At 41.9% G+C, this 26,298-nt stretch overlaps 2 protein-coding genes across 2 annotated transcripts; both read left to right on the top strand.

Moving 5' to 3' along the window:
- Positions 1-4,480: 4,480 nt before the first annotated feature.
- LOC140615267 (olfactory receptor 52H1-like) lies at positions 4,481-5,422 on the top strand. Its single transcript, XM_072795185.1, has one exon. It carries the CDS (start codon positions 4,481-4,483, stop codon positions 5,420-5,422), a length of 942 nt encoding a protein of 313 aa, XP_072651286.1.
- Positions 5,423-18,167: 12,745 nt separating this feature from the next.
- On the top strand, positions 18,168-19,187 carry LOC140615478 (olfactory receptor 52H1-like). The gene has a single exon (XM_072795344.1). It carries the CDS (start codon positions 18,175-18,177, stop codon positions 19,120-19,122), a length of 948 nt encoding a protein of 315 aa, XP_072651445.1. The 5' UTR covers positions 18,168-18,174; the 3' UTR covers positions 19,123-19,187.
- Positions 19,188-26,298: the final 7,111 nt, after the last annotated feature.

Genomic DNA, 26,298 nt, shown 5'->3' with positions numbered 1-26,298 from the left:
ACTTTCACTGTGTTTTAGGCAGAATTGCTTTTCATGAGATTTTATTTATATTTACATGATTCCTGTAGAGCAGGTGCATTTATTCTTTCCTCAGTTTAGGGAAAAGAAATAAAGGAAATAAAGACATAGAGAGGTTGAGTATCTTGTGAAAAGTCCCACAGCTGGTAGGTGGCAGAACTAGGGTCTGAACCATTTACTGTGGCCACGGAGCCCGCTCCAGATCTTAACCACTGTGCTAGAGGAGGAGTACATGGCAACAAGAAAAGTGGATCATTGTACCTGCTTCCCTCTCACTCCTACCTCCACAGAGAGCATGAGGATCATGAATTCTGATTAAACCAACGGCCAAAGTGCTTAATCCGTTCACTCCAAATCATATGACAAAGCTGGGACTGAACACATGCTGCCAGAGTTCAGTTCCCGAACTCTTCCCCTCTGCCTTCTTTCTGTGTGACTGCTTCCAGCTGCATTTAATACATTCCTTGTTCTGCTCCTCCCTGGACGGAACACTTGTGCCCCCAGCCCCTTAGGCAGGACACAGTCTGTGAGCCACTCTGAGGAGAAGCAGGCAGCGTGAGAAGGATCATCAGCACAGGAAGAGGGAGGACACGGGCTCTGGCTTGGAACCCACGGGGGCGAGGCCACAGATGAATCAAGGTGAGTCTGAGTCCGTGGCTGGTTCATGCAGGTGTGTGTGTCCCAGTGCCCCCAGTGACTCATGCCAGCAAGACAGCATGCCTGTGTGAATGGAGTCAGAACAAGGACCCCCTCAGAGTGGGGGGATCCCAGGTCAGATGAGCTGCTGAATCTGTGTGAGTGGCAGAGTAGCTTCTCCTGCCAAGAGGAAAAGTGCTGTCTGCTGGGAACAAGGCAAAGACTTCCCAGGCAGGAAAGGGTCCTGGAATAGTGCCTGGAGACCTTATTCCTCGTCCCAGCTGTATGTGACCCGGGCCTCACTATGCATTGGTTTCCTGATCACAGAAAGGGGCATGGACGGTGATGGTTGCGTGCATCGGCAGGTAGGAGCAGCTCCAGGGCTCTAGGCTGTGGCTCAGAGACACAGTCTCCTGCCCAGGAGTCAGGGGGAATGGCAATCCCACTGCCACCTCCATCAGCATGTCCCTTGTGAACCCCTGACTCTGAGAGGACACTGAGGTGTGGAGGCCTGGAGATGAGGTGAGAGACCTGGCAGAGAGCAGAGCAGGCAGGGGAAGATGAGAAGCTCTAGCTGTGCACCTCTATTGAGTTCATGATACAATGTTCTCACTGAAGTGAAAGTGAATATTGTCAAATGCTGCTGAGAAGTCCAGCAAGGACTCACACCCGAGTGGGACATGGACTTCACTGGTGATGTTAGCAAAAGCTACTTTGGTGGAAAGATGAGGATAGATCTTGGAAACTAGCCCTTTATCTGATAGGCCATTTGCAAATATCTTCTCCCATTCCGTAGGTTGTCTTTTAGTTTTGTTGACTGTACCTTTGCTGTGCAAAAGCTTCTTATCTTGATGAAGTCCCAATAGTTCATTTTTGCTTTTGTTTCTTTTGCCTTCGTGGATGTATCTTGCAAGAAGTTACTGTGGCCGAGCTCAAAATTAATAGAAATGATATTAGCATGAGTTAAAAAGGTAAGTAGGACATGAAAAGCATGTATGTGGTATAGATAACTACACATCTAGCTATGATGAGAGAATTTAATTACTTTTTGTAATTTCTACTAGAAAATATTTGAGCCCATTTTAATTGTTTCTTTTTATTTTATTATTTTATTTTTTTACTGGAGTTCAATTTGCAAACATATAGCATAACACCCAGTGCTCATCCCATCAAGTCGCCCCTCAGTGCCCGCCACCCAGTCACCCTCACACCCCGCCCACCTCCCCTTCCACCACTCCTTGTTCATTTCCCAGAGTTAGGGGTCTCTCATGTTCTGTCTCCCTTTCTGATATTTCCCACTCATTTTTCCTCCCCTCCCCTTTATTCCCTTTCACTATCTTTCATATTCCCCAAATGAATGAGACCATATAATGTTTGTCCTTCTCCGATTGTCTTATTTCACTCAGCATAATACCCTCCAGTTCCATCCACGTCGAAGCAAATGGTGGGTATGTGTCGTTTCTAATGGCTGAGTAATATGCCATTTTAATTCTTTAAATGTTGAAAGAGTAGAAATTTTAAACGCGTTTGTTGAAGGCAAAGGCAAGAAGAGAATGAATGATTATGAAGATTGGAAAGATTTGAGAGAGAACGGGTTGGCTTTTTGGGACCAGATATGAAAGGGAGTTGTACGATTGTAACAGGAAATAAAATGTAGAGGATATGTATGTGCGTGTGTATGTGTATATACATACATATGTGATGTGATTGCTGTCTTACGTGATTGCATATCTAATGAGTTTAAATCTGTATGAAGTGAAATAAAAAAAACTGTCTGTTGAGAAGGAGATAGCTGGAGTTGGTGGATGTGCTTGGAAAAAATTAGGAAAAACTCACAGGGAGATGATGCTGAGCTAGATCATGTTGATAGTCATCAGGCAGTGTTGACAGTGAGCTTTAGTTTGATGATCATGAGATTATGGAAATAAAAACATACTTGGCTAAGGGACTTTCCGTCTTGATCTGAAGGTGTTATTAGGTTTTTGAATCTAGGAGTTGGGTTTTGCATACATACGTGATGGGAGGTCGGTGGAACAAGGGCAAGCAAAATACGTGTAAGAAAGCGGTTGATGTGATGAATCAGAATTTAACTTAGATTACCTAGGTTAAATTTAGTATCTTCTTCCATACGAATATCATATATATGCCATTTGCCATACACTCTATAGAGAATTATCTTTCTCACATGAGAGTCTAAGAAAAGACTCGCTGGTTTTATTTGTAGCTCTAACATTTGCTTACCTTGTGGCCTTTGGCAGATAAATTACCTTCTCTGTACTCCATTTCTGCATCCTGAAAATGTAGGCAACATTATTACCTATCTCATAGAGTTTTTAAGAGCATTATAGAAGTGATTTCATGTAAAGTTGTAACTTGTGTAGTACTGTGAAAGTTTCCAAAATATTATTTTTTATGTTATGGAATTTCCTTGTTTGCTTTTATCTTAACCTGGGATTTAAATGTGTCAATTGTATATTTCCTCCACTAGAGGTCCTCTCTGTATTTACCAAGAGCAAACTTTTTTTTTTTTTTTTTTTTTTTATGTGGTTGGAACTAGAGGGTATTATGCTGAGTGAACTAAGTCAATCACAGAAGGACAAACATTATATGGTCTCATTCATTTGGGGAATATAAAAATTAGTGAAAGGGAATAAATGGAAAGGAGAGAAAGTGAGTGAAAATGTCAGGGAGGGTGACAAAACATGAGAGACACCTAACTCTGGGAAATGAACAAGGGGTGGTGAAAGGGGAGGTGGGTGAGGGGTTGGGGTGACAGGGTAATGGGCCCTGAGGGGAGCACTTGACGGGATGAGCACTGGCTGTTATGCTATATGTTAGCAAATTGAACTCCAATTAAAAACAAAAACAAAAACAAACACAAACAAACAAACAAAAAACAAGGGCACACTTTTAAAGATTCCCCTTTCAGTGCTGAGAAGGGGCTGGAGGCTGAACTGTGTATATCCATTTCCATATCATTCTCCATGATGAGGCACCAAACCTCAGTCTCAGAGAACATTCTGGTCTGCAAATCCCAGGTGGTAGAGTGTAAGGGAAATCAGGAGAGTAATTGCAATTGGCGTAGGGTTAGTGTGCTGGACACACTGCAGATTGAGTGTTAGGTTTTCCACCACTGACTTCCCTACATCTCAGGCCTCTTCTCAGCGCCTGGCATCTAAGAGTGTGTCACCTGAGCAATCACCTGGTTGGCACCACAGCTGTGGTGGAGTTTTAGCTGTGAACTGTACTGACCTTGGCTCTGCCAGTTATCCAAAATGAGATCTTAGGTAAAATTTTCTCTCAGAGTGTTGGATTCTAGAGCAAAACAATAAAAAACAAATGAGGAGAATGCAAATACTTACTCAGAAGATTATTCTAAATGAGATGAACTGTGTAAAGCCTGACGTCTAGTAGGAGTCTGTCATTGTTAATTATCCTGTTATTTTCCCATTGTATCCCCACTTTTCTTAGTTTCTTTCTCTGTATGTACTTAGATTGTAGTTCTCTCTGGTCAAATCAACATATCAAATAATTGCATTATTATTAATATAATTTTTATACAATAGTATACAGTCTTCGGTATTCAAATGGGAATAGCAGTTTGAAGAGATTCCAGATGCCCAAGGGTAGGACGACTACAGGGTATCAAGTCTAGGGAATCTTTCTTAAAGAGATGAGCACTGGGAGTATCTTTCTTGGCAGATAGGAAAGAGGAGAACTAACCGGAAGGAGAGAGTGCAGGAAGAATTACCATACAATATTCTCAGGTTCACTATACACATTTTGTTTTTCAGACTCAAGATCGATTCATGAGACCACCCTGGCCATGTACAACCTGAGTAGCTACAACACAGGTGACTTCACCCTCCTGGGCATCCCTGGCCTTGAGCAGTACCACGTCTGGATCAGCATCCCCTTCTGCTTTATCTATCTCGTGGCCATTGTGGGCAACAGTATCCTCCTCTACCTCATTGCCGTGGAGCGGAGTCTTCACGCACCCATGTTCTTTTTCCTTTCCATGCTAGCCATTACAGATGTGATCTTGTCTACCACATGTGTCCCCAAATCCCTTACCGTCTTCTGGCTTGGTCCCCAGAAAATCAGTTTTCCTGGTTGCCTCACCCAGTTATTCTTTCTGCATTATAGCTTTGTCCTGGACTCAGCTATACTCCTGGCCATGGCATTTGATCGCTATGTGGCCATCTGCTTCCCCTTGAGATATACCGCTATTCTGACCTCCAGGACCACTCTCAAAATTGTTGTGGGAATTTCCTTCAGAAGTTTCTGCATTTTTGCTCCATGTGTTTTTCTTGTAAATCGTCTACCTTTTTGCGGGACACGCATCATACCACACACATACTGTGAGCACATAGGTGTGGCCCGGCTCGCCTGTGCTGACATCTCCATCAACATCTGGTATGGCTTTTGTGTTCCCATCATGACAGTCATCTCAGATGTGATTCTCATTGCCGTTTCTTACACCCTCATCCTCTGTGCGGTCTTCCGCCTGCCCTCCCAAGATGCCCGCCAGAAGGCCCTTGGCACCTGTGGTTCCCATGTCTGTGTCATCCTCATGTTCTATATACCAGCATTCTTCTCCATCCTTGCCCATCGCTTTGGCCATAATGTCCCCCGGACTTTTCACATCCTCTTTGCCAACCTCTATGTAGTTATGCCACCTGCACTCAATCCTATTGTCTACGGAGTAAAGACCAAGAGTATCTGGGACAAAGTCGTTCTCTTGCTCTTCCCTCGTGGGACTCAATGATGTAGGCCTGAAATCTGGGTGGGCAGGGTAAGTTCTTAGTGTATATTAGCTTAGAAACCTAATCTGTAGCCCTAGGTCCAGAGAAGGGACACAGATGAAAAAATTATTTGGTAATCAGAGCTGTGGTTTTGCCTGTAATTTTATTTTTTTTAATTTTTTTAATTTTATTTTTTTTGCCTGTAATTCTGGTCAGATTTTTACTTACTCATTCAGTTTACAAAAAAGTATAATCTGTGTCTGGGCAACTGTGTATATATATTTTGCAATTTCTTCTTATTGCTATGAGGTAATTACAAAACTCTTAATGAAAATAATAAAATTGCATCTCCTTTTCATGACAAATATTTTTCTACAGAATCTGAATAATCTTTATCCAGCTCCATAGATCTTAGCTGTTTACACATCACTGAAGATCAAGAAACTTCTATTGTGATGACGCTGAGGTTTGGGACTTTTACTTTGGTTACTCCAATCCATTTCTAGGCAGCTTCAAGCACAGGTTGTGGCACGTAATAGGTGCATAGGGAATGTTTATCATACAAATGAGTGGCAAATAATCATGAAATCAAAGTTAAGACTGCAGGCATTTATTGTGGACAAAGGAAGAAGGCAATCGGGAACCTAAAGCTCATTTTTCACTCAATCTTGGAAAAGTCGAATGAGATATGAGTGGTCAGAGGCCCCTAAGAATAAACGTAAAGGTGATGCTAACTTCCTATGGCCAATTAGAAGGAAAAGTACATACAGTATAAGATGTGGGTTTGAAACCCAGGCAGTTGGAAGAACCGGTGGCCCAAGTCTCTTCTTCCTTTTCATACCTCAAAGAGATGTCGTCCAATGCTAAACATGTCTCTTTATTTGTATGATTCTCTTTTCAAATCCAGCATGTCTATAATTGGGTCAGAGGGAGTCACTCAGTCTATGTTAAAGAATAGCTATTTTTGGTGTTTGCCAGGTGTCAAGGGTAGTTGATGTCTGCTTTTCTCCCAGATCCAAGGTGTCCTCAATGCCTGTTGCTTCTTTCTATACAATCTCTTCAAGTCCCCAGGGAGTGTGAGGACCTCCTCTCTCCCCATAGTGATCCCCACACTTGTCACTTTCCTCTGCAATGGAAATGCCAGAGTTCTACATGGTTTCTCTACTTCTACTGCTTTCCCATCCTTTTCACATGGGATTAGATTCATCATTCTACAGTAACTCTCAACATATAATTGTAATAAGTAAGACTGCTTTTGTGGACACAGACACTATAGTTTGAGTGTATGTTCTTTTCCTATGTGACAACAGTCACATATTTTCCTCCAGAATTATTGGGTATATTTTGAACACCATACATAGAGATGCTATGAAGTAAGTACAGGAGGTAGTGGAGGCAGAGAAAAAAAAAAGCAGTGATGAAGATTTTTTTTTAATAAGAAAAGGATTAATATACTTTCCCTCTACCAAGTGTTCCTATGCTTTTATTACATGAGGGTAAAGAATTAAGCTGTAGTCTACGTGAGAGATAATCATGATTCAGTTTCATAATCCGTAGTGAATATAAACTAGAAGGCAGTGAGATGTTCAGAGAAGAGCGACCTCTCCTGCTATGAGAACAGAAGGGAGTATCATCAGAGAGCTCGTAGAGAGAAGGCCCCGGTAATTATTCATACTCTTGCAGAATATAGTTTCAAGCAACTCTTTCATCTCTCATCCCAGTATAGAGCTGTTAGAACATCCTAAATTTCTAATCAGTAAAAGCAAAAAAAAAAAAAAAAAAAAAGATATTTTTCCTAACAAAGTTGGGAATCATAAGAAGAAGCCAGTCAAATTGGGTTGGGAAGAGTGCATGGTTCAGGAAGAGGACCTGATGTGGCTACAAAGGCAGAAGGAAATGTAGACAAAATAAAATATCCTTATAACCTGCAGCCCGTTGACAAATACTTGAGGCAGGCTGAGTATGCTGATTCCCAGGAAGCTCCCAAGAGTCTGAATGTTACTGCCTTTCTAGAGGGAGAAACATCCTTAGTTTTACAGTAGCAAAGCCTCCAGAATGCTCTGGAGTCTTCCTTAGCAAATGAAAGTCCTTTTGGAACTTCCCTCATTTTTACTCCTCTCCCCTCCCCCTTTACGATCCTGGGGCAACAGTTCTTTCCGCACAGGACTGCTGTCCCTGTGCTTTATAATAGCACCTTGGCATTGAAGGTGTTTCAAGAATTCTTTTTTGGCCATCTGCTCTGGACCCCAAACATTACTATTCAAGTCACATCAAAATCACATCAACCACCTTACGTGTCCTTGACCCGTGGTGCAAACTTGTTGAGTACTTTCCTCTCCAGGGGTTTTTCAGGGGTATGATCTTAATGGAACACTTTCATGTGGATTGCTTGGGCTGCAATCTTCCAGGCTGGGGCTACTCTATGGGGAGGAGAAAGCTTGGCTTGGCTGGAAGTTATAGTACAATAGCCAGAATGATAACGATGAGGTAGCAGAAGGCATGCTGAGGACGAAGCACAAGCTGATACCCTGCAACCCTCCCCAACCAGGTGGGGTATGTGTGCCGTTCCTAGGCACTCCTGGCTGCCCTAAAGTTAAAGGAAGGAACAACGAATACATAATAGAGATGACAGCCCAGCCAGACACGAATCTTCCTCAGTTTACAGATGTCTTAGTGATTTGCAAGGAAAAATATATTACCAATAACCTCACTTTCAGAAGGAAACTCTCAACTTGTCTTCATGTTAATGATTTGTTAGAGGGAAAAACAACCTTAACTTGACAATGGTAAGATCATGTAGGATCTTGTAGGTCCTCTTTAGGATGTACAAGTTCTTTTGAACTTATCCCCTTTTTCCTTATCTCCAACTCCCAAGTCCTGGGAGTTATTGTAATCTCCAACTGATGATATAAATCAGTCACCCCTCACAACCCTGGTGCAGCAGCTCTTTCTGCCCACAGGTCCTGTCCCTGTACTTTAGTAAAACCATCATTTTGTACAAAAGATATCTCAAGATTTCTTTCTTGGCCATGGGCTCCAGAACTCACCTCACCTACATTCTGAAACTACATCAGTAATAAGACCCAGAAACTTGATGCCCTCTCTTTATTCCTGTCTTTATACAAAGTTGCCTGTCTTGGGCACAGGACAGCCTCCTAAGTGACTAACATGGCTGCCAATCTTCAGAGTCCTGTGTGGGGTTTCCTCCTCATTGGGCTAATGTGATCCCCTCCCCATCCCTGTTCTAGCTGCTTCTGGCAGAGAGACCTCCCCTAGAAACCGGCCTAAACAGTACCTGATTGAATTAAAACCCAACCAGGGACTATTTCCTAGGGAAGTTGGCTGAAAAGACTTCATATGTTGGAATGTTGCTTAGAGCCATGATGGATTTAAATCTTTACTGTTTTCTGTCAATATCCTCCACTAACTACTTAAGTTACACAACTGGGTGATTTCTTTGATCTTGTAAAACTTTTCTAGTGTTTCCATGGGTTTAGAACGTGTGGTTCAACATGGCCTTCATGGCAGGGCCTTTGCAGCAAGGCATCCTCGGTCCATATGCTGGCATACATCACAGTCTAGAATGTAAAGGGGAAGCAGGAGAGGGCAAGCCTCCCTCCTCCAAGGCCTTCAGGGCAGGCGATGATCAGAGCAATCTTGTTGAGGGATGGCTCCGGTCACTTTGACATCAAGAACCTCTAACATATCCTGCAGGCGGGAGACCACACAGGTAATGGGAGTTGGAGGGGCAGATTTTCTTGGTAATAGACCTTCTCTCTTCAGTCCCTAAAGACTCTGCCTTGGGATGCTCTTTAACCCACTGGAAACAATTCAGATTGCAGGATTTATGAAAAAAAAAATGGTGACTGGTCATCTCTGAGGTTGAAGCAGGAGAGCTAGGTTCTTATCTCACCTAGTAGAAGAATGAATCTTGCGGGCAAAAGAGAGCGAATAAAGTGATAGAAGTTTATTAAGCAAAGATACAGAGAAAGCTCTCAGGGGTGAGAGGGGGTCCTGACTGTTGCCAATGTGGGTCTCTTCTGATAGTCTTTGATTTAGAACTGACCAGAGAGCTTATGGCCTTAGCATTCTGTGACGTCTTGGTTCGAGTAAGGACTGGTGATACCATCTTTAATGGCTTCTCTTTTGGGGGGTCTGGTTATTCTTTGTTGTCACAGATGACTATCAAAAAAAGACCTAGGGCAGAGTGGTCTGGTTTGTTCCCTTATCTCTGGTTTCCTTACATCTCAGCATTTTGGGGATTTCTGTGAGCCTGATCCCATAGCCCCCTACCTATTTCTCCCTTCCTAGCTCCACCTGTCCCTTACTCCAGGTGATGAAGTTTTGAACCGGGAACCCTTTTTCTCTGTCTTCTGGCAGCACCTCACCTTTTCTGCCTTCTTTTCCTCTTGTGTCTGTATCACCATGGGTGTGGCCTTCATAATTGGCTTCTAAATCATCCTTGGTGCCTCTCCCACCAGTGGCTTCTCCTCCTCCTCCCCTTGCTCTCCTGGAAGAAAGAACACTCCTGGACTTATCACCTCCCATGTCCCCACCAGTGCCCCAGGTAAAAACTGGCAGTGGGGAACATACTGATTGATTTTTTAAATGTTTTATTTTATTTAAATTCAATTTCCCAACATAGTATAACACCCAGTGCTCTTCTCATCACGTGTCCTCTTTAATGCCCATCACCCTGTTACCCCATCCTCCCACCCACCTCCCACTCTGCAACCCTTTTTTGTTTCCCAGAGTTAAGAGTCTCTCATGGGTTGTTTTCCTCTCTAATTTTTCCCCTCTCAGTTTCCCCCTTCCCAATTGATTTTTCAGTGGACCCAGGTGGAACATAATTCAGTATTTAAACTAATTGAAACTTTTTATTCTATAAGCTTTACTAAAGGTCAAATAGCTGGTGTTATCTCTGTTGCAAGTTGTTAGCAAAAGGATGATTTACAATGATAATCTTCAGTCTCAACATTTCCATGGGTAATTGTTAAGATAGCTTTGCAAAGTCTTTGGTCATCTGAAACTGTATAAAAAGTTTTGCTTGGGTGATAAATTTGGATTGAATTAATTGGATATCTAGGTCTTTCCCAAAGAGAATGGAATACTAAAGCAATGATTACCGAAGTAGGTTTGAAGTTTTGACTTATTGCAGAGAAATAAGGATATTTGAGTCTGTTGGAAAACATGTTTTGTGCTGAAATGGTTGATAAATTTGCCATCTAAGGAATTCTGGTGTAAGAGTTCACACTTGGTTAGTACTTAGTTTTCACTGGACACTAAGGTTTCTAAGAGTTAAAATTCTGCTAAATGTAATTAAGACTGATGGAAATAAGGGAAACAACTCTGAACAAAAAAGTTGTAAAATGCTTATGAAGGGAAATCGTTAGAAAGGAATTTTATATGTGACCAGGACTTAGGTTGACATGAATGGATTTTAAAAGTACTTTGGGGAAAGATTGAAATTCTACTTTTCTCAGTTCAAAGGAAAAAGTTTTCTTAAATCGTTTGCACTTGATAAGAAAAGGTAAACAGAGATTTTTTCCTTCTCTTTTATCTGCCCAGAAAACCAGGTTCTAGGTTTTATCTTTATCAGTTCTCTGTTTTCTTGGTTAAAACGTCTCAATATTAAAGGAGCTCAGTTTTGCTAACAACTATATAGCTATACATTGCCTTTGAAATGTCTTATTGCCACCTTGGTTAAATAAATAAGTTCAATTTTGCAATGATCTGTAACCCTATTTATTTACTCATGTGCTTTCAAAACGTTCTGAGGTTTTTGAACAAACTTCCCCAAGATTTGAATTGTAAAGAAAGTCTCATTGACTCATAAGGTCTTTTTATTTGGTATGTCAAGTTGCTCTGGAAGCACTTATTGTTGCTTAATAAGTCTTAGATTATGCTTGGGTAAATGCCATTTTAGAGATGATATGCAATTTATAAAGTTTTAATATGTTCTAGTATAAGGCCATTATTTGATCTTCTTTTTTTTTTTCATTACTTGATGTTCTAATTATTGAAGTGTTATGTGTCACAGAAATAATGATTTCCTTGCCAGCTATATTGTAACCTCTCATCAGATATTTAACCACGTCCATTTTTGAGTCTTTTTGTCATTTGTAGTTATAGTTCTTATTCTCTTGCAACACAGGTTTCATCTTAGGAGATTCATCAAAAGGGCTTTTGACAAATGCAGGCTTTTGATACCTTTAAAGTCCTAAAGCTAAAATTGGTATTTCCACAACTTCCTAAAAAGCTGCATTCAGACTAAATACGAATTAGTAACATGGAACTAAATGAGCTTAAAAAGATGAGTATAGTTTGTGACTCTTGTTTGAATCTCATTACAGGACACGATTGGAAACACTAGTTATTTTACCCAGGCTTTGACTGGAATGTTATATTTGAGAGAAATGCATAGACTCAGATACAGCTAAACAGCTCTAAGGAGCTAAAGTTGACTTTATGAAGCATGAAGACAATAGAGCCTTTTGGAAAGGTTGGCCAGATGCCTTCTTAAGAGCTGCCAGCACCTTACCAGGTGAGTAAAGAATGTCACTTCCTGGCAAGTGCAAGAACCTTAGGATACTTTGGGGACCTCTTGAAGAAGAATTTGCCCAAATCTATAGGTATTGCAGGAATGTGAGATGGCAAGTACTTGGCATGGCTTCTGGCATGGAGAGACTACCAAAAGGTCAATCTGATTCCTTATAAAAAATATCAGCAAAACAGAGTCTAAAAGACCTATATGACTAGTCACTATTCTTACCGAGTTTATATAAATCATTAGGCCAAGTTTGTTAGAATTAGACTTGCTTTACAAATGAATTAGTACTGATTTGGTTATCTCTGATTTAAATGGAGGGTTATTATAGACAGAAAATGTGTCAATAACACATCTTTCTGGATACTATATTCTAAGCACTGAGACTCAAGAAAACTGGATTACTACTCTTTTACTATTAGGGCTTCTCAGAAGTGAGATTGCCTCCAAACCACCAATATAATTCTGTCCCTTTGAATTACTCTATGAAAAGCCCTTTCTCACTGTAGACCTGTCAATATATGGAGATTATAATGGTCTGTTAAATTATTCCCTTGAGGCCAGGTGAATTCATAAATCTCTAAATGCACACACAAAACATATCCTCCCTAAAACTAATCTGATGGTCACTAGCAACCACCATATAAATGACTGGAAGTCTAATACAGCAGGGGTTTTAACTTTAAAATGGAAGGGCCCCTACTGGGTCATAATATGTACTCTCACTGCAAAAGAGTTAGAGGGACACTCTTCATGGGCTCATATATAGAGAATGAAACCTTATCTCCTTCACATGAAACCAATGAGCAAACTAATGTGCCTTCTTATTCCTGTGAACCTGTGGAAGACCTCAAATTTCTCTTCAAACAACAATAAAGGACTGGAGGACAATTTTAGTCAACTATCAGGTCTTTTTATTCAGACTTCTATTTCTTACTATAATACTAAACCTTCTTTTGTTGTCTTTTCTGGTGCCTTCCTGCCTGGTGCCAAACTTCTAGCTACAGATGATCTTTTCTACTCAAGGAGGTTCATATATGATGTCTACCTTGCATTGGCTGTCACTGCCTTTGGGAACTCCTATATGAATCGCCCATTTGATCAGTGTTGACCCATAGGTAGGGATATCTCTATGCCTCTATTAAGTAGGAAGAACTTATGGAGAATAAGACCTTCCACCCTCATCAACCTTAAAGATTTAAGGTTGTCAAAATTGTTCATAGGGGATTGATATATGAGAAACACAGGCAGAAGGAAATGTAGGGAAATTAAATGTCTTTATAACCTCAGCCCATGGAAAAATACTTGAGGCAGGCAGAGTATAATGTTCCTCCAGGAAATTCCCAACCGTCTTAATGTTAATGCCTTGTGAAAGGGAAAAACAACCTTAGTTTGAGAACAGCAAGACATATGGTATTCTGCGAGTCTGTGTTAGAGCATGAAAATCCTTTTGGAACTTCCCTGTCATTACTACCCCCCACCCCGACCAACACCCACTCTCCCGAGAACTATATAATCAGTAACTCCTCACCATCCCAGGGCAGCAGCTCTTTTTGCCCACAGGTTCTGTCCCTATGCTTTAAGAAAACCACATTTCTGCACAGAAGACATCTCAAGATCTCCTTCTTTCTTCACCCTCAGCCCCGGAACTCAACACCACTTCAAACCACATCAAGGTGGCTGCTAAGCAGGAGGATAAGAGCTTCTTAGGTACAAACTGAGACCTGTCCTCCAAGCTCCTAACATTGTCAGTGGGCACATTTAACAGACCTCCCGCAGGAAGATACTTTATTATTCATATTTGTTTTATCAGTAAAAGTGGTATTAGTGTTTCATTTGGGTTGAGTCCATTAAGGAAAACATGAAAAAGTTGCCAATGAAGATTAGTTAAGCTACCAAAAGGCAGCAGGAGCCAGGACTCAGAGATGAGAACAAAATGGGATATAGCATTCTGGGTGTGACCAGATATACATGGTAGGAAGAGCAGTGTGTAGAGGGGACACTGTGGGGGAGGGGCACAAGAGAAATAAGCTGATCCTTTAGGAAGCCATAGAGTGATGTAGATAAGAAGTGATGTAGGTAGGAGCCATGTGTGATGTAGTTAAGACATGAAGGTAGCTAGACAATGAGAGAATTTGAGGAGATATTCAGAGGGAACAGCAATACATTTTTATAAAAAGACCCTGAATTCCTCCTGAGTAGTGAGGTGACATTTGCTGAGCCTAGGAACATTGAGAATGGGCACAGGGGTGGGTAGTGGATGCATTTTGGAGACTGACGGATTTCAAGTAAAAAAAGGAGGCTCAGACAAAGCTATTACAGAATGGTAACCACTGGATTTTCCAATGAGAACATACTGACTAAGGCATCAAAGGAAAGAGCGTCCAGGGTCTGCTTCACTCCTACCCAATTATAGAGATGGTGACAATCAACTATCCTGTTTTCTAGTATTAATGCTCACAGCCACATACCTACCACTCTCCCAGGACAGGGAGGCAGGGAGGTATGAATATCCATTGCAGAGCCTACGAAGGCCCCACTTTGAAGAGCAATAGAACATCTTGACATGGGCCATGTGATCATTCTAAGAAACGTCTGGTGAGTCTCTATTGTGTTAGACATTTTCAATAGCACTCGTCAACCTAGTTTGTCAACCCTTCTATAATCGCAAGAGGTAGGTACTATATTATCACCTTCTTACAGATACTAAGTGCTTTGTCTGAGCCCTTTATCCAAGGAGTGGGGTCAGGGGGCAAGAGCTTGAAGCTAGATGATGTGACAAGTGGACAACTGCAGGGCCATATTCCCACAGGCGTGCGGGCTCATGTGCAATGCAAAATAATAAATATCCAGAGGCAGTATCAACTCCCAGGCTTGGGCATGGTTAACATAACTTCTTCACACTTTCCCCTTGAGAGTAAGAGGATGCCAGGGTCCCTCAGGCCCTATCTATTTACTTCTTCCCCAAATTGAATATTGGCCAGAAATAATAAATGAGCAGGGATTCCATCTTTCGACCATCCCTTGCTTTCTCCTTCACTTATTTCTTTGCTTGCTGCCTGCCCTTCTTGCAGAGTTTCTAGCTGGCTGTCGGCACTACTTTTCTTCTTCCCGTGTGGCCCAAATCTCACGATTTAGGTGAGTGTTAGCTGTTTGAGGGGTGTGGCCTGAACCAGGTATTGGACAGAAAAAAAGAGGTGGGTGAGCACTTAGGGCTCAGTTTCCAGGAGCCATGCACTGAGACAGTCTCTTCCTTTCTGGGGTGATTCCCACATAGAATCCCAGGTCATGGTTACCAGAATTGCACAGATGCTCCGTCAAATGGATGACAAAGATCCAGACAGATCGACAGCTATACACCTGATTTGAGCATGGCCAAGCTAACTCTTGTCTCCAAAATTCTGGGTCAGACGTGTGACAAAGACCCACCACTCTGACCTAAAGGATGGGACTAAGTCTGCAGTTGTGTGTGTGTGTGTGTGTGTGCGTGTGTGTATGCACATACATGCATGCATCAGAGGCTTCTGTAGGTTTGGATGCATCTATCTGCTCTGTTCTCTTCTTCACCGAGTGATCTGACAGTGAAGGATGATACAGATGATAGCAAATGCGGTCTATAGAGAGACGTACAACAGTCCGTGCTTGCTATGGGCTAGACACTGCACTAGGGAGTGGTTTGGGGGCATGCCTTTTATGTCCTAATAATAACTAAGAATTAGAGCTATTAGACCCTTTTCAAAAATGTGGGAACCAAGGAATTATACAGTTCAAATAATCTCACCTATGTTCACACATTTCGTAAATCGAGGAGCTGGAATTTAAATGCTCAGCAAACTAATCTGGCTCCACAGCATACCCATGTGCCAATATTTCCTTGTGTTACTATGTGCATCTGTGTCGTGTGTGTGTTTCACCATAATATCCACATAAATATTCACGCATTTAATAAAGTGAATACTAATAATTTATATCATCCAATACCTATTCATATTTAAATTCCCACAATTATGCATTATCTCGCATTCCTTGTTATTTTTGTAAGCAATTCGATAAAGAATTGCTTTGTTGGTTCATTCTCTTAAATTTCTTTAGTCTAGAGGAGTATTTTTCTCATCTAAGCACCTTCCACTCTGTTAATAGCATTGACTTATTGAGCAGACCAGACTGTTTCATAGATTGCCCTGACTTCTAGATTTGCCTGGCATAAACGACAAACCTCAGATGACACAGACTATGTGTGCCCATGTGTGTGTTTTAAAGGCTTTGGGTGACTGTGAACATCTATTGTGTCTGAGTGCATGACACATAAAAAGTAGACAAGACCCCTCCTCACATGGGTATGAATGAAGGATGCCTGCAGACAAGCTGAAGAGCTGGGACTGACAGCACTGGGTTTAGGGTCCTGATGCTGGGTGCTGTTTCAGGCTGTGAGCAGCACATAGATGGGTGGGTTTTCACATGAAAGCTGAACAACCAAATCATATCTCTACTATTGGCGAAGGGTGAGTCTTAGGCCCCCCTGAATGCATAAGAAGGAGATGAAGGTCACTCAGCCAGAGAACAGGCATACTGAGCAGATGGGGGTTGGACTGTGGCCACTGTGTGAACTTGGGGTGTGCTCCCGAGTCTAGAACCTAAAATAACAGAGACACTTTAGAAGAGGGTTTCTGAGGCTTCCAGAAAAGTGTTTTTCTGTATAGATAAGGGACAATCAGAGAGGAAAGAAGAGATCATTCTAATCATTCTACTTCTGTTTTACCAAAAACAGATGGGTGGAGACCAGAAGTGTTGGTTTGACAGATGCTGGTCTGGTGAGCTGGGCCTAAGAATGAATGAAAATGGGGGCTTGGCAGGAGGCTGAATGTGAGCTTTGTCCATCAGGACTCAGAGGTGGAGGAACAGCACGAGCTTCCTGGCACTGCTGCTCCTGGCTGAGTGGCAGGATGTATGGTGGGTTATGTGTAGAATATAAATAATGTTTCATGCAAGACATTGCTGGAGATGAAAGGAGGTACAGGAACCTAGTATTTAAAAGACCAATTCTCCAAGTAAACATTCTGGGAATTCACTCAAGAAGTAGCGGTTCCAAAATCCAATTGTGAAATAGGTTGTTTGTTTTTTCATTGGTATGTGTGCATGTGTTTGTATGATGCGTGCAATGTGTGTAGGGTGAACATGTGCAGGTATGGTGTGTGTGTGTGGTGCAAACATGCGTGTAAGATGTATCTGTGATACATAAAGGGTGCTGGGGGGTGTGTTTTGCAGGAGTATGGGTTGGTGAATCTACTGTGGTAAATTGCATAATAGATTGTAAATATAGACCAGAGAATGTTTGAGATTGTGTGTCTGAGAGAATAACTGTTGTAACATCTGTGCATCTATCCAATAGAATATGGATTTGCAAGGAAACAATCCTTCTTTTGGAAAGAAACATTGACAAAGTGTATTACTAAGTCAACATAATAGAATGTTATGCAGCTGTTTAGTGTAGAGGGTCTTGAAAATTATTTTTTGGGTGGGGGGGGTAGAGCAGAGACTCATGAACCTCATCTCTATGGAACTTTTCTAAATTTTATTTAAGTTCTACATATTGTTCAGCATAGGCTAAGAACTCGGCCTCTGTTTTTTGAATTAACTAAATTTTTGGATTTTTACCTCATCCAAAAGAATGTTGATCACACATATGTAAGAGCCATAGCCATCCAGCAGATTTAAAAGAGCAAATATTTATGGTGAGGCAAATTTTGGTATTCCACATGACGGGACAAGCAAATCATGTCAAGATCTTGTCAAGACTAACCATCCAATAGTGTCTACAAAAGACACAGAAATTATTTCCACCATAAAAAAGTATACACTATAATTTTTAACTTTTATCAGAGGTATGTTATATCATGAGAGAGGAATTGCAGCCAGTCTGGAAGGCTGCCTGGAAGAGTCGTGTAAAGTAGCCGAGATGGCTAGAAGAAGGAACATCTTCTCTTGAGGTAGAAGGACTGTAAGTCTCAGTATATCTTAGGCAATGCTAGTTTATGCAAACTACCTGCTGTTGTTTCAACACAAAACTTTATTTATTTCAAAAGTATTCTACTTAACTGATATGGTCTTGTCGTATTTAGGGACAAAAATGATGAATGGTTGGAAATGAGAGTGACTCAAGTGACCCTAACTCTCCTCTACTGCCCTCTGTCTGTCCCCAGGACCTGTATTTAGGTCATCATGTCTGCCATGATCATTTTCAACCTGAGCAATTACAACCCAGGACCCTTCATTCTGGTGGGAATCCCCGGCCTGGAGCATTGCCATGTGTGGATTGGGATTCCCTTCTGTATCATCTATGTTGTGGCCCTCGTGGGAAACTGTACCCTTCTCTACCTCATCACAGTGGAACGTAGCCTTCATGAACCCATGTTTTTCTTTCTCTCCATGCTGGCCATGACTGATCTCATCCTGTCCACAGCTGGTGTTCCCAAATCACTCAGTATCTTTTGGCTTGGGGCTCGAGAAATCACATTCCCAGGGTGTCTTACACAAATGTTCTTCCACCACTGTAGCTTTGTCCTAGATTCAGCCATCTTGATGGCCATGGCATTTGATCGCTATGTGGCCATCTGCTCCCCCCTGAGATATGCCACTATTCTGACCCCCAGGACCATCACCAAGATTGCAGTGGGCATCTCCTGTCGAAGCTTCTGCATCATTCTGCCAGTTGTATTTTTGCTTACACGTTTGCCTTTCTGCAGGACACGCATCATACCACACACATACTGTGAGCACATAGGTGTGGCCCGGCTCGCCTGTGCTGACATCTCCATCAACATCTGGTATGGCTTTTGTGTTCCCATCATGACAGTCATCTCAGATGTGATTCTCATTGCCGTTTCTTACACCCTCATCCTCTGTGCGGTCTTCCGCCTGCCCTCCCGAGATGCCCGCCAGAAGGCCCTTGGCACCTGTGGTTCCCATGTCTGTGTCATCCTCATGTTCTATATACCAGCATTCTTCTCCATCCTTGCCCATCGTTTTGGGCATAATGTCCCTCGTACATTTCACATCCTCTTTGCCAACCTCTATGTAGTTATCCCACCTGCACTCAACCCCATTGTCTATGGAGTGAAAACCAAGCAAATAAGAGAAAGGGTCATCCTTTTATTTTCTACCAAGAGTTCAGAATGATGTTTAAATATGCTATGGGAAAGCTAAACCTTTTATAGAGGATATTAATGTAAGAAGAAAGAAAAAGTAAGCTAATAATATTCAAAGTGAGAACTATATACAGGTGCTTTTACATACCTGGGAAATGGTGTGATTTTTATGAAGGAGATTATTCTATGTATAAAAAATTCCCTGATGATCTGTTTACTTGTGGAATATGAGTTCACTGAATATGAATAGGAAGAAGAGGTCAAAACAGAGAACTGACTTACTTTAAAAGGAAAACACGAAAATTCTGAAATAGAGATTTGCAACTATAGAGAGAAAAATGTGTTAAGTAAGGCAGAAACATGAAGAGAGAGACTAAAAGTGAAAATATCAAAAAATAAATAACACTGAAAATATCACTCACTCTCCCGAGAACTATATAATCAGTAACTCCTCACCATCCCAGGGCTGCAACTCTTTTTGCCCACAGGTTCTGTCCCTATGCTTTAAGAAAACCACATTTCTGCACAGAAGACATCTCAAGATCTCCTTCTTTCTTCGCCCTCAGCTCCGGAACTCAACACCACTTCAAACCACATCAAGGTGGCTGCTAAGCGGGAGGATAAGAGCTTCTTAGGTACAAACTGAGACCTGTCCTCCAAGCTCCTAACATTGTCAGTGGGCAAATCTAACAGACCTCCCGCAGGAAGATACTTTATTATTCATATTTGTTTTATCAGTAAAAGTGGTATTAGTGTTTCATTTGGGTTGAATCCATTAAGGAAAACATGAAAGAGATGCCGATGAAGATTAGTCAAGCTACCAAAAAGCAGCAGGAGCCAGGACTCAGAGATGAGAACAAAATGGGATATAGCAAATGGTGGGTGTGACCAGATATACATGGTAGGAAGAGCAGTGTGTAGAGGGGGACACTGTGGGGGAGGGGCACAAGAGAAATAAGCTGATCCTTTAGGAAGCCATAGAGTGATGTAGATAAGAAGTGATGTAGGTAGGAGCCATGTGTGATGAAGTTAAGACATGAAGGTAGCTAGACAATGAGAGAATTTGAGGAGATATTCAGAGGGAACAGCAATACATTTTTATAAAAAGACCCTGAATTCCTCCTGAGTAGTGAGGTGACATTTGCTGAGCCTAGGAACATTGAGAACGGGCACAGGGGTGGGTAGTGGATGCATTTTGGAGATTGATGGGTTTCAAGTAAAAAAGGGAGGCTCAGAAAAAGATATTACAGAATGGTAACCACTGGATTTACCAATGAGAACATACTGACTTAGGCCATGAAAGGAAAGAGCGTCCAGGATCTGCTTCACTCCTGCCCAATTATAGAGATGGTGACACCCAACTATCCTGTTTTCTAGTATTAATGCTCACAGCCACATACCTACTACTCTCCCAGGACAGGGAGGCAGGGAGGTACGAATATCCATTGTAGAGCCATGAAGGCCCCACTCTGAAAAGCAATAGAACATCTTGACATGGGCCATGTGATCATTCTAAGAAATGTCTGGTGAGTCTCCGCTGTGTTAGACATTTTCACAGCCACTCGTCTACCTAGTTTGTCAACCCTTTTATAATTGCAAGAGGTAGGTACTATATTATCACCTTCTTACAGATACTAAGTGTTTTGTCTGAGCCTTTATCCAAGGAATGGGGTCAGGGGGCAAGAGTTTGAAGCTAGATGATGTGACAAGTGGACAAGTGCAGGGCCATATTCCCACAGGCGTGCGGGCTCATGTGCAATGCAAAATAATAAATATCCAGAGGCAGTATCAACTCCCAGGCTTGGGCATGGTTAACATAACTTCTTCACACTTTCCCCTTGAGAGTAAGAGGATGCCAGGATCCCTCAGGCCCTATCTATTTACTTCTTCCCCAAATTGAATATTGGCCAGAAATAATAAATGAGCAGGGAATCCATCTTTCAACCATCCCTTGCTTTCTCCTTCACTTATTTCTTTGTTTGCTTCTTGCTCTTCTTGCAGAGTTTCTAGCTGGCTGTTGATACAATATTGTGAAAAATGTCAATGATACCCAGGGCAATCTACATGTTCAATACAATCCCTATCAAAATACCATGGAAAAATAAATTGAATCACCAAGTAGATATACTTGTATATGGACAAATGTAAAGAGGCTTCTAGAAAAGCTCTTTTCAAACTGTCAATGTGGAAGGACCGTTTTTTTTTTTTAAATTCCCAACAACTGTAGAATAAGTCTTTTGTAATAAAATAAATAAAATAAAATAAAAATAAAATAGAACACATAAGTCTCATTTCTAGTCTTGTATTGAAAGCATAAAATATATTACAGTAAGTATTACTAATGTAAACACAGCACACAAATGAAATACTTGCAGAAATGTATGCACTTTTTCTTGAAAGTGTGCAAATCGGTGTTTATTTTTTTTCTTTTTTTTTTAAAAATCGGTGTTTAATATAGACAAATTATATTACTTTGTGAGATTTTAGCATTCTTTAATTGCAGTTACACAAGAAGTCAGCAGTGGAATAGTGAAAGCCTCATAGTAAAGATCTAAATATAACTTTAGAAGCAATGCCATGCTCTTGTGTATCATATTTATAAAATTTAATGTATCAAAGGAGCTTGCATCTTTCTTGTTAATTTATCTAACATATGCTGGCTTGAGATCAATGCTACTTGTAAGCAATAATTTATGTTTATTTTTTGTGTGTGTCGGGTAACATTTTGTCATGCTAGAAACAAGGAAACCTGCCTCTAAAATTTCTATTATGAAGAATAGAAGAAATGATTTCGAAGAAATTTGATCATTTTGAGAACATTTATTTGAACTTTTTATTCAAAATTAGCTAAGCATTGCTATATTCTCATTATTCCAACAATTTATCTTCTGTGTTTACACTAAATTCAACTGATCTTTCAATGAAAGAAATAGTCTGGATCCTTGATTTTCTATCTGTGGATTTTGCGTGATGGAAGATGAAATTCAACACATTCTATTCAACGTGCATGGTGTTTAGTGATGAATTTTTATTTTTACAAATGCCTAATATAGAGTTCATCACTTATTTAATTATTTTTTTATAAATTTATTTTTTATTGGTGTTCAATATGCCAACATATAGAAAAACACCCAGTGCTCATCCCGTCAAATGCCCACCTCAGTGCCCGTCACCCAGTCACCCCCACTCCCCGCCCACCTCCCCTTCCTTTTTTTATTGATAATTATTGGTACTTTGTGGAATATGACATAACATTCTGGAGAAATTCTGATCTTTCAAACTTCTAACTTGCATATCTACCTCTCAAACTCATCCACCAGTGATAAATACATTGCATGAAAGTAGCAAGCATATTAAGAATACCAAAGATGACAAAAAAGAAAATCTGGATGCTCCATTCATATCCTTAAGAGGTAGGAACAAAAATGTTTGTTCTTTTGCACAAACACTAAAGGTTTAGTCCATAGTTCAAACATCTCAGTGGAAGTTTTCCCCACAATAGCTATCAGTGCACATCAGAGAGTTCCTCTTGATTGTTTTTGTCAGCTTCTGGGTCATCACACAATAAACAGGGTAATCTGGAATTTAACCCATTAAACTTTATTATTCCCCGTTCTGACTACAGCACCAATCTCATTATTCAGTTTAGCTGACTTGTTTTTCCTAAGAAGACTTCTGATATAAGCCCCATAATCATCTCCATTGCTGCAGTGTTGCTAGCATCATGACACAATTGTATAGGAAACTGAAAATTTAAACTATGAGGTGCCTGTGTGGTTCAGTTGGTTAAGTGTCTGACTCTGGATTTAGGCTCAGGCCATGATCTTAGGGTCCTGGGCAGATCCAGCCCCAACATTGGGCCCCATGCTCAGCTGGGAGTTTGTTTGGGAATTCTCTCCTGCCCTGCTCGCTCGCTCTCTCTCAAATAGGTGTCAGTTGGGTTTGTTATTTGAGCAGCATGAAGCAGGTCTCCATCTGAGTCTACTGTGCCCCACCCAAGGGCTCTGCAGAGACCTCCCTGCTTGGCCTCTTCCTTTCCAGGGCTGAATGTATTAGGCATGGAAACCTAGGAGAACCAGGAGATTCAGCAGAGATGACTGCAGACTGCTGCAGATCCCTCATTAACAGTGCACAACTGAGACTCACAGGTTCTCAATCCCAATAGGAATGCAGCGTCCATGGCCCCCTGATGCCCTGAGAAGAGACCCATAAATTCTTCCTGCCCACTCCTGCTCTCCCCCAGGCTTGCCTGAGAGTACCTTTGGAGTCCCCAGATCACTGATGCCCTGACTACTGAATGGACAGGGTGGAGCAACAGGGACTGGAGCATCACTGGATAGATGGAGGCTGAATGTTCTTCCTCATCTCTAATCCCACCTCCCCAGCAGAGAGGTGAGAGCTCCTGACTGATGAGCAACAGGAATTCCTCAGCCAGGCTCAGTCACAGGATCTGAGGGTTCTTGAAAACATCTTCTTTTCCCAATGCTCTACCTGGATTTATCCCATAGTGATCCAAGCACTGAAGGTCCTGCCACCATGCCAGTCATTGGATGACCTAGGAAGCTACTTTGTCCTGATGGGAATGAGTTGTTCAGATTCTTTTTCAGAGAACAACATTGGGGTGCCAAGGAGAGTGTAGGTGGAGACCAGTGTGGCTGTTTGAAAAGTGGGGTCGGGTGTCACCAGTCCCTTGTCACTGTTCCTGGAACAGTAAAACATGGAAGGTGCAGTTGGGGCCTGGGAGCAGGGATTAAAGGACAATACCACCACATTCTCTATTTTCCTTGGAAGCAATCTTATATTCAATCTGCTTCTCTTGGCTCTGTTGTCAAAGGAATTTCCTTTCTTTTTTTAAAATTTTATTATTTATTCATGAGAGTTAGAGAGAGTGTTTGTGCGTGTGTTTGAGAGAGAGAGAGAGAGAGAAAGAGGCAGAGACATAGGCAGAGGGAGAAGCAGGCTCCCTGCAAGAAGCAGCCCAATGTGGGACTCCATCCCGGACCCCAGGATCATGCCCTGAGACAAAGGCAGATGCTCAACCGCTGAGCCACCCAGGTGTCCCAAAGGAATTTCATTCTTTGGTCTGATTACTTAAAATCTTAGAGTTTAAGCTAGCCTCTTAACCACTGCTTTATCCATACTCAGGACCCTTCTGATTTCAAATATCCTTTGTTCAGTCCCCACCTGATATATTTTTGTTTTGTTTTGTTTTGTTTTGTTTAAGATATAGGATGGTTGGTCAGATTACAAAATTGAGAGCTAAGAGTGCACTGGAAAGGACTCAACAGAAATGGGCTCAACAAATTTTATGACTGCTGGAAAGATTGTCAATTCTATCTAACAGTGTTGCGTATTCACTTTCACTGTGTTTTAGGCAGAATTGCTTTTCATGAGATTTTATTTATATTTACATGATTCCTGTAGAGCAGGTGCATTTATTCTTTCCTCAGTTTAGGGAAAAGAAATAAAGGAAATAAAGACATAGAGAGGTTGAGTATCTTGTGAAAAGTCCCACAGCTGGTAGGTGGCAGAACTAGGGTCTGAACCATTTACTGTGGCCACGGAGCCCGCTCCAGATCTTAACCACTGTGCTAGAGGAGGAGTACATGGCAACAAGAAAAGCGGATCATACCTGGCTTCCCTCTCACTCCTACCTCCACAGAGAGCATGAGGATCATGAATTCTGATTAAACCAACGGCCAAAGTGCTTAATCCGTTCACTCCAAATCATATGACAAAGCTGGGACTGAACACATGCTGCCAGAGTTCAGTTCCCGAACTCTTCCCCTCTGCCTTCTTTCTGTGTGACTGCTTCCAGCTGCATTTAATACATTCCTTGTTCTGCTCCTCCCTGGACGGAACACTTGTGCCCCCAGCCCCTTAGGCAGGACACAGTCTGTGAGCCACTCTGAGGAGAAGCAGGCAGCGTGAGAAGGATCATCAGCACAGGAAGAGGGAGGACACGGGCTCTGGCTTGGAACCCACGGGGGCGAGGCCACAGATGAATCAAGGTGAGTCTGAGTCCGTGGCTGGTTCATGCAGGTGTGTGTGTCCCAGTGCCCCCAGTGACTCATGCCAGCAAGACAGCATGCCTGTGTGAATGGAGTCAGAACAAGGACCCCCTCAGAGTGGGGGGATCCCAGGTCAGATGAGCTGCTGAATCTGTGTGAGTGGCAGAGTAGCTTCTCCTGCCAAGAGGAAAAGTGCTGTCTGCTGGGAACAAGGCAAAGACTTCCCAGGCAGGAAAGGGTCCTGGAATAGTGCCTGGAGACCTTATTCCTCGTCCGAGCTGTATGTGACCCGGGCCTCACTGTGCATTGGTTTCCTGATCACAGAAAGGGGCATGGACGGTGATGGCTGCGTGCATCGGCAGGTAGGAGCAGCTCCAGGGCTCCAGGCTGTGGCTCAGAGACACAGTCTCCTGCCCAGGAGTCAGGGGGAATGGCAATCCCACTGCCACCTCCATCAGCATGTCCCTTGTGAACCCCTGACCCTGAGAGGACACTGAGGTGTGGATGCCTGGAGATGAGTGAGAGACCCGGCAGAGAGCAGAGCAGGCAGGGGAAGATGAGAAGCTCTAGCTGTGCACCTCTATTGAGTTCATGATACAATGTTCTCACTCAAGTGAAAGTGAATATTGTCAAATGCTGCTGAGAAGTCCAGCAAGGACTCACACCCGAGTGGGACATGGACTTCACTGGTGATGTTAGCAAAAGCTACTTTGGTGGAAAGATGAGGATAGATCTTGGAAACTAGCCCTTTATCTGATACGTCATTTGTAAATATCTTCTCCCATTCCGTAGGTTGTCTTTTAGTTTTGTTGACTGTACCTTTGCTGTGCAAAAGCTTCTTATCTTGATGAAGTCCCAATAGTTCATTTTTGCTTTTGTTTCTTTTGCCTTCGTGGATGTATCTTGCAAGAAGTTACTGTGGCCGAGCTCAAAATTAATAGAAATGATATTAGCATGAGTTAAAAAGGTAAGTAGGACATGAAAAGCGTGTATGTGGTATAGATAACTACACATCTAGCTATGATGAGAGAATTTAATTACTTTTTGTAATTTCTACTAGAAAATATTTGAGCCCATTTTAATTGTTTCTTTTTATTTTATTATTTTATTTTTTTACTGGAGTTCAATTTGCAAACATATAGCATAACACCCAGTGCTCATCCCATCAAGTCGCCCTTCAGTGCCCGCCACCCAGT

Source organism: Canis lupus, chromosome 23 (genome assembly GCF_048164855.1).
Source record: "Canis lupus baileyi chromosome 23, mCanLup2.hap1, whole genome shotgun sequence".
NCBI lineage: Eukaryota > Metazoa > Chordata > Mammalia > Carnivora > Canidae > Canis > Canis lupus.
This window is presented reverse-complemented; position numbering and strand designations above follow the sequence as displayed.

What these genes read in the sequence shown, in the direction of transcription:
- LOC140615267 (XM_072795185.1), top strand. Translation starts at nt 4,481, where the DNA reads ATGTACAACCTGAGTAGCTACAACACAGGTGACTTCACCCTCCTGGGC.
- LOC140615478 (XM_072795344.1), top strand. Translation starts at nt 18,175, where the DNA reads ATGATCATTTTCAACCTGAGCAATTACAACCCAGGACCCTTCATTCTG.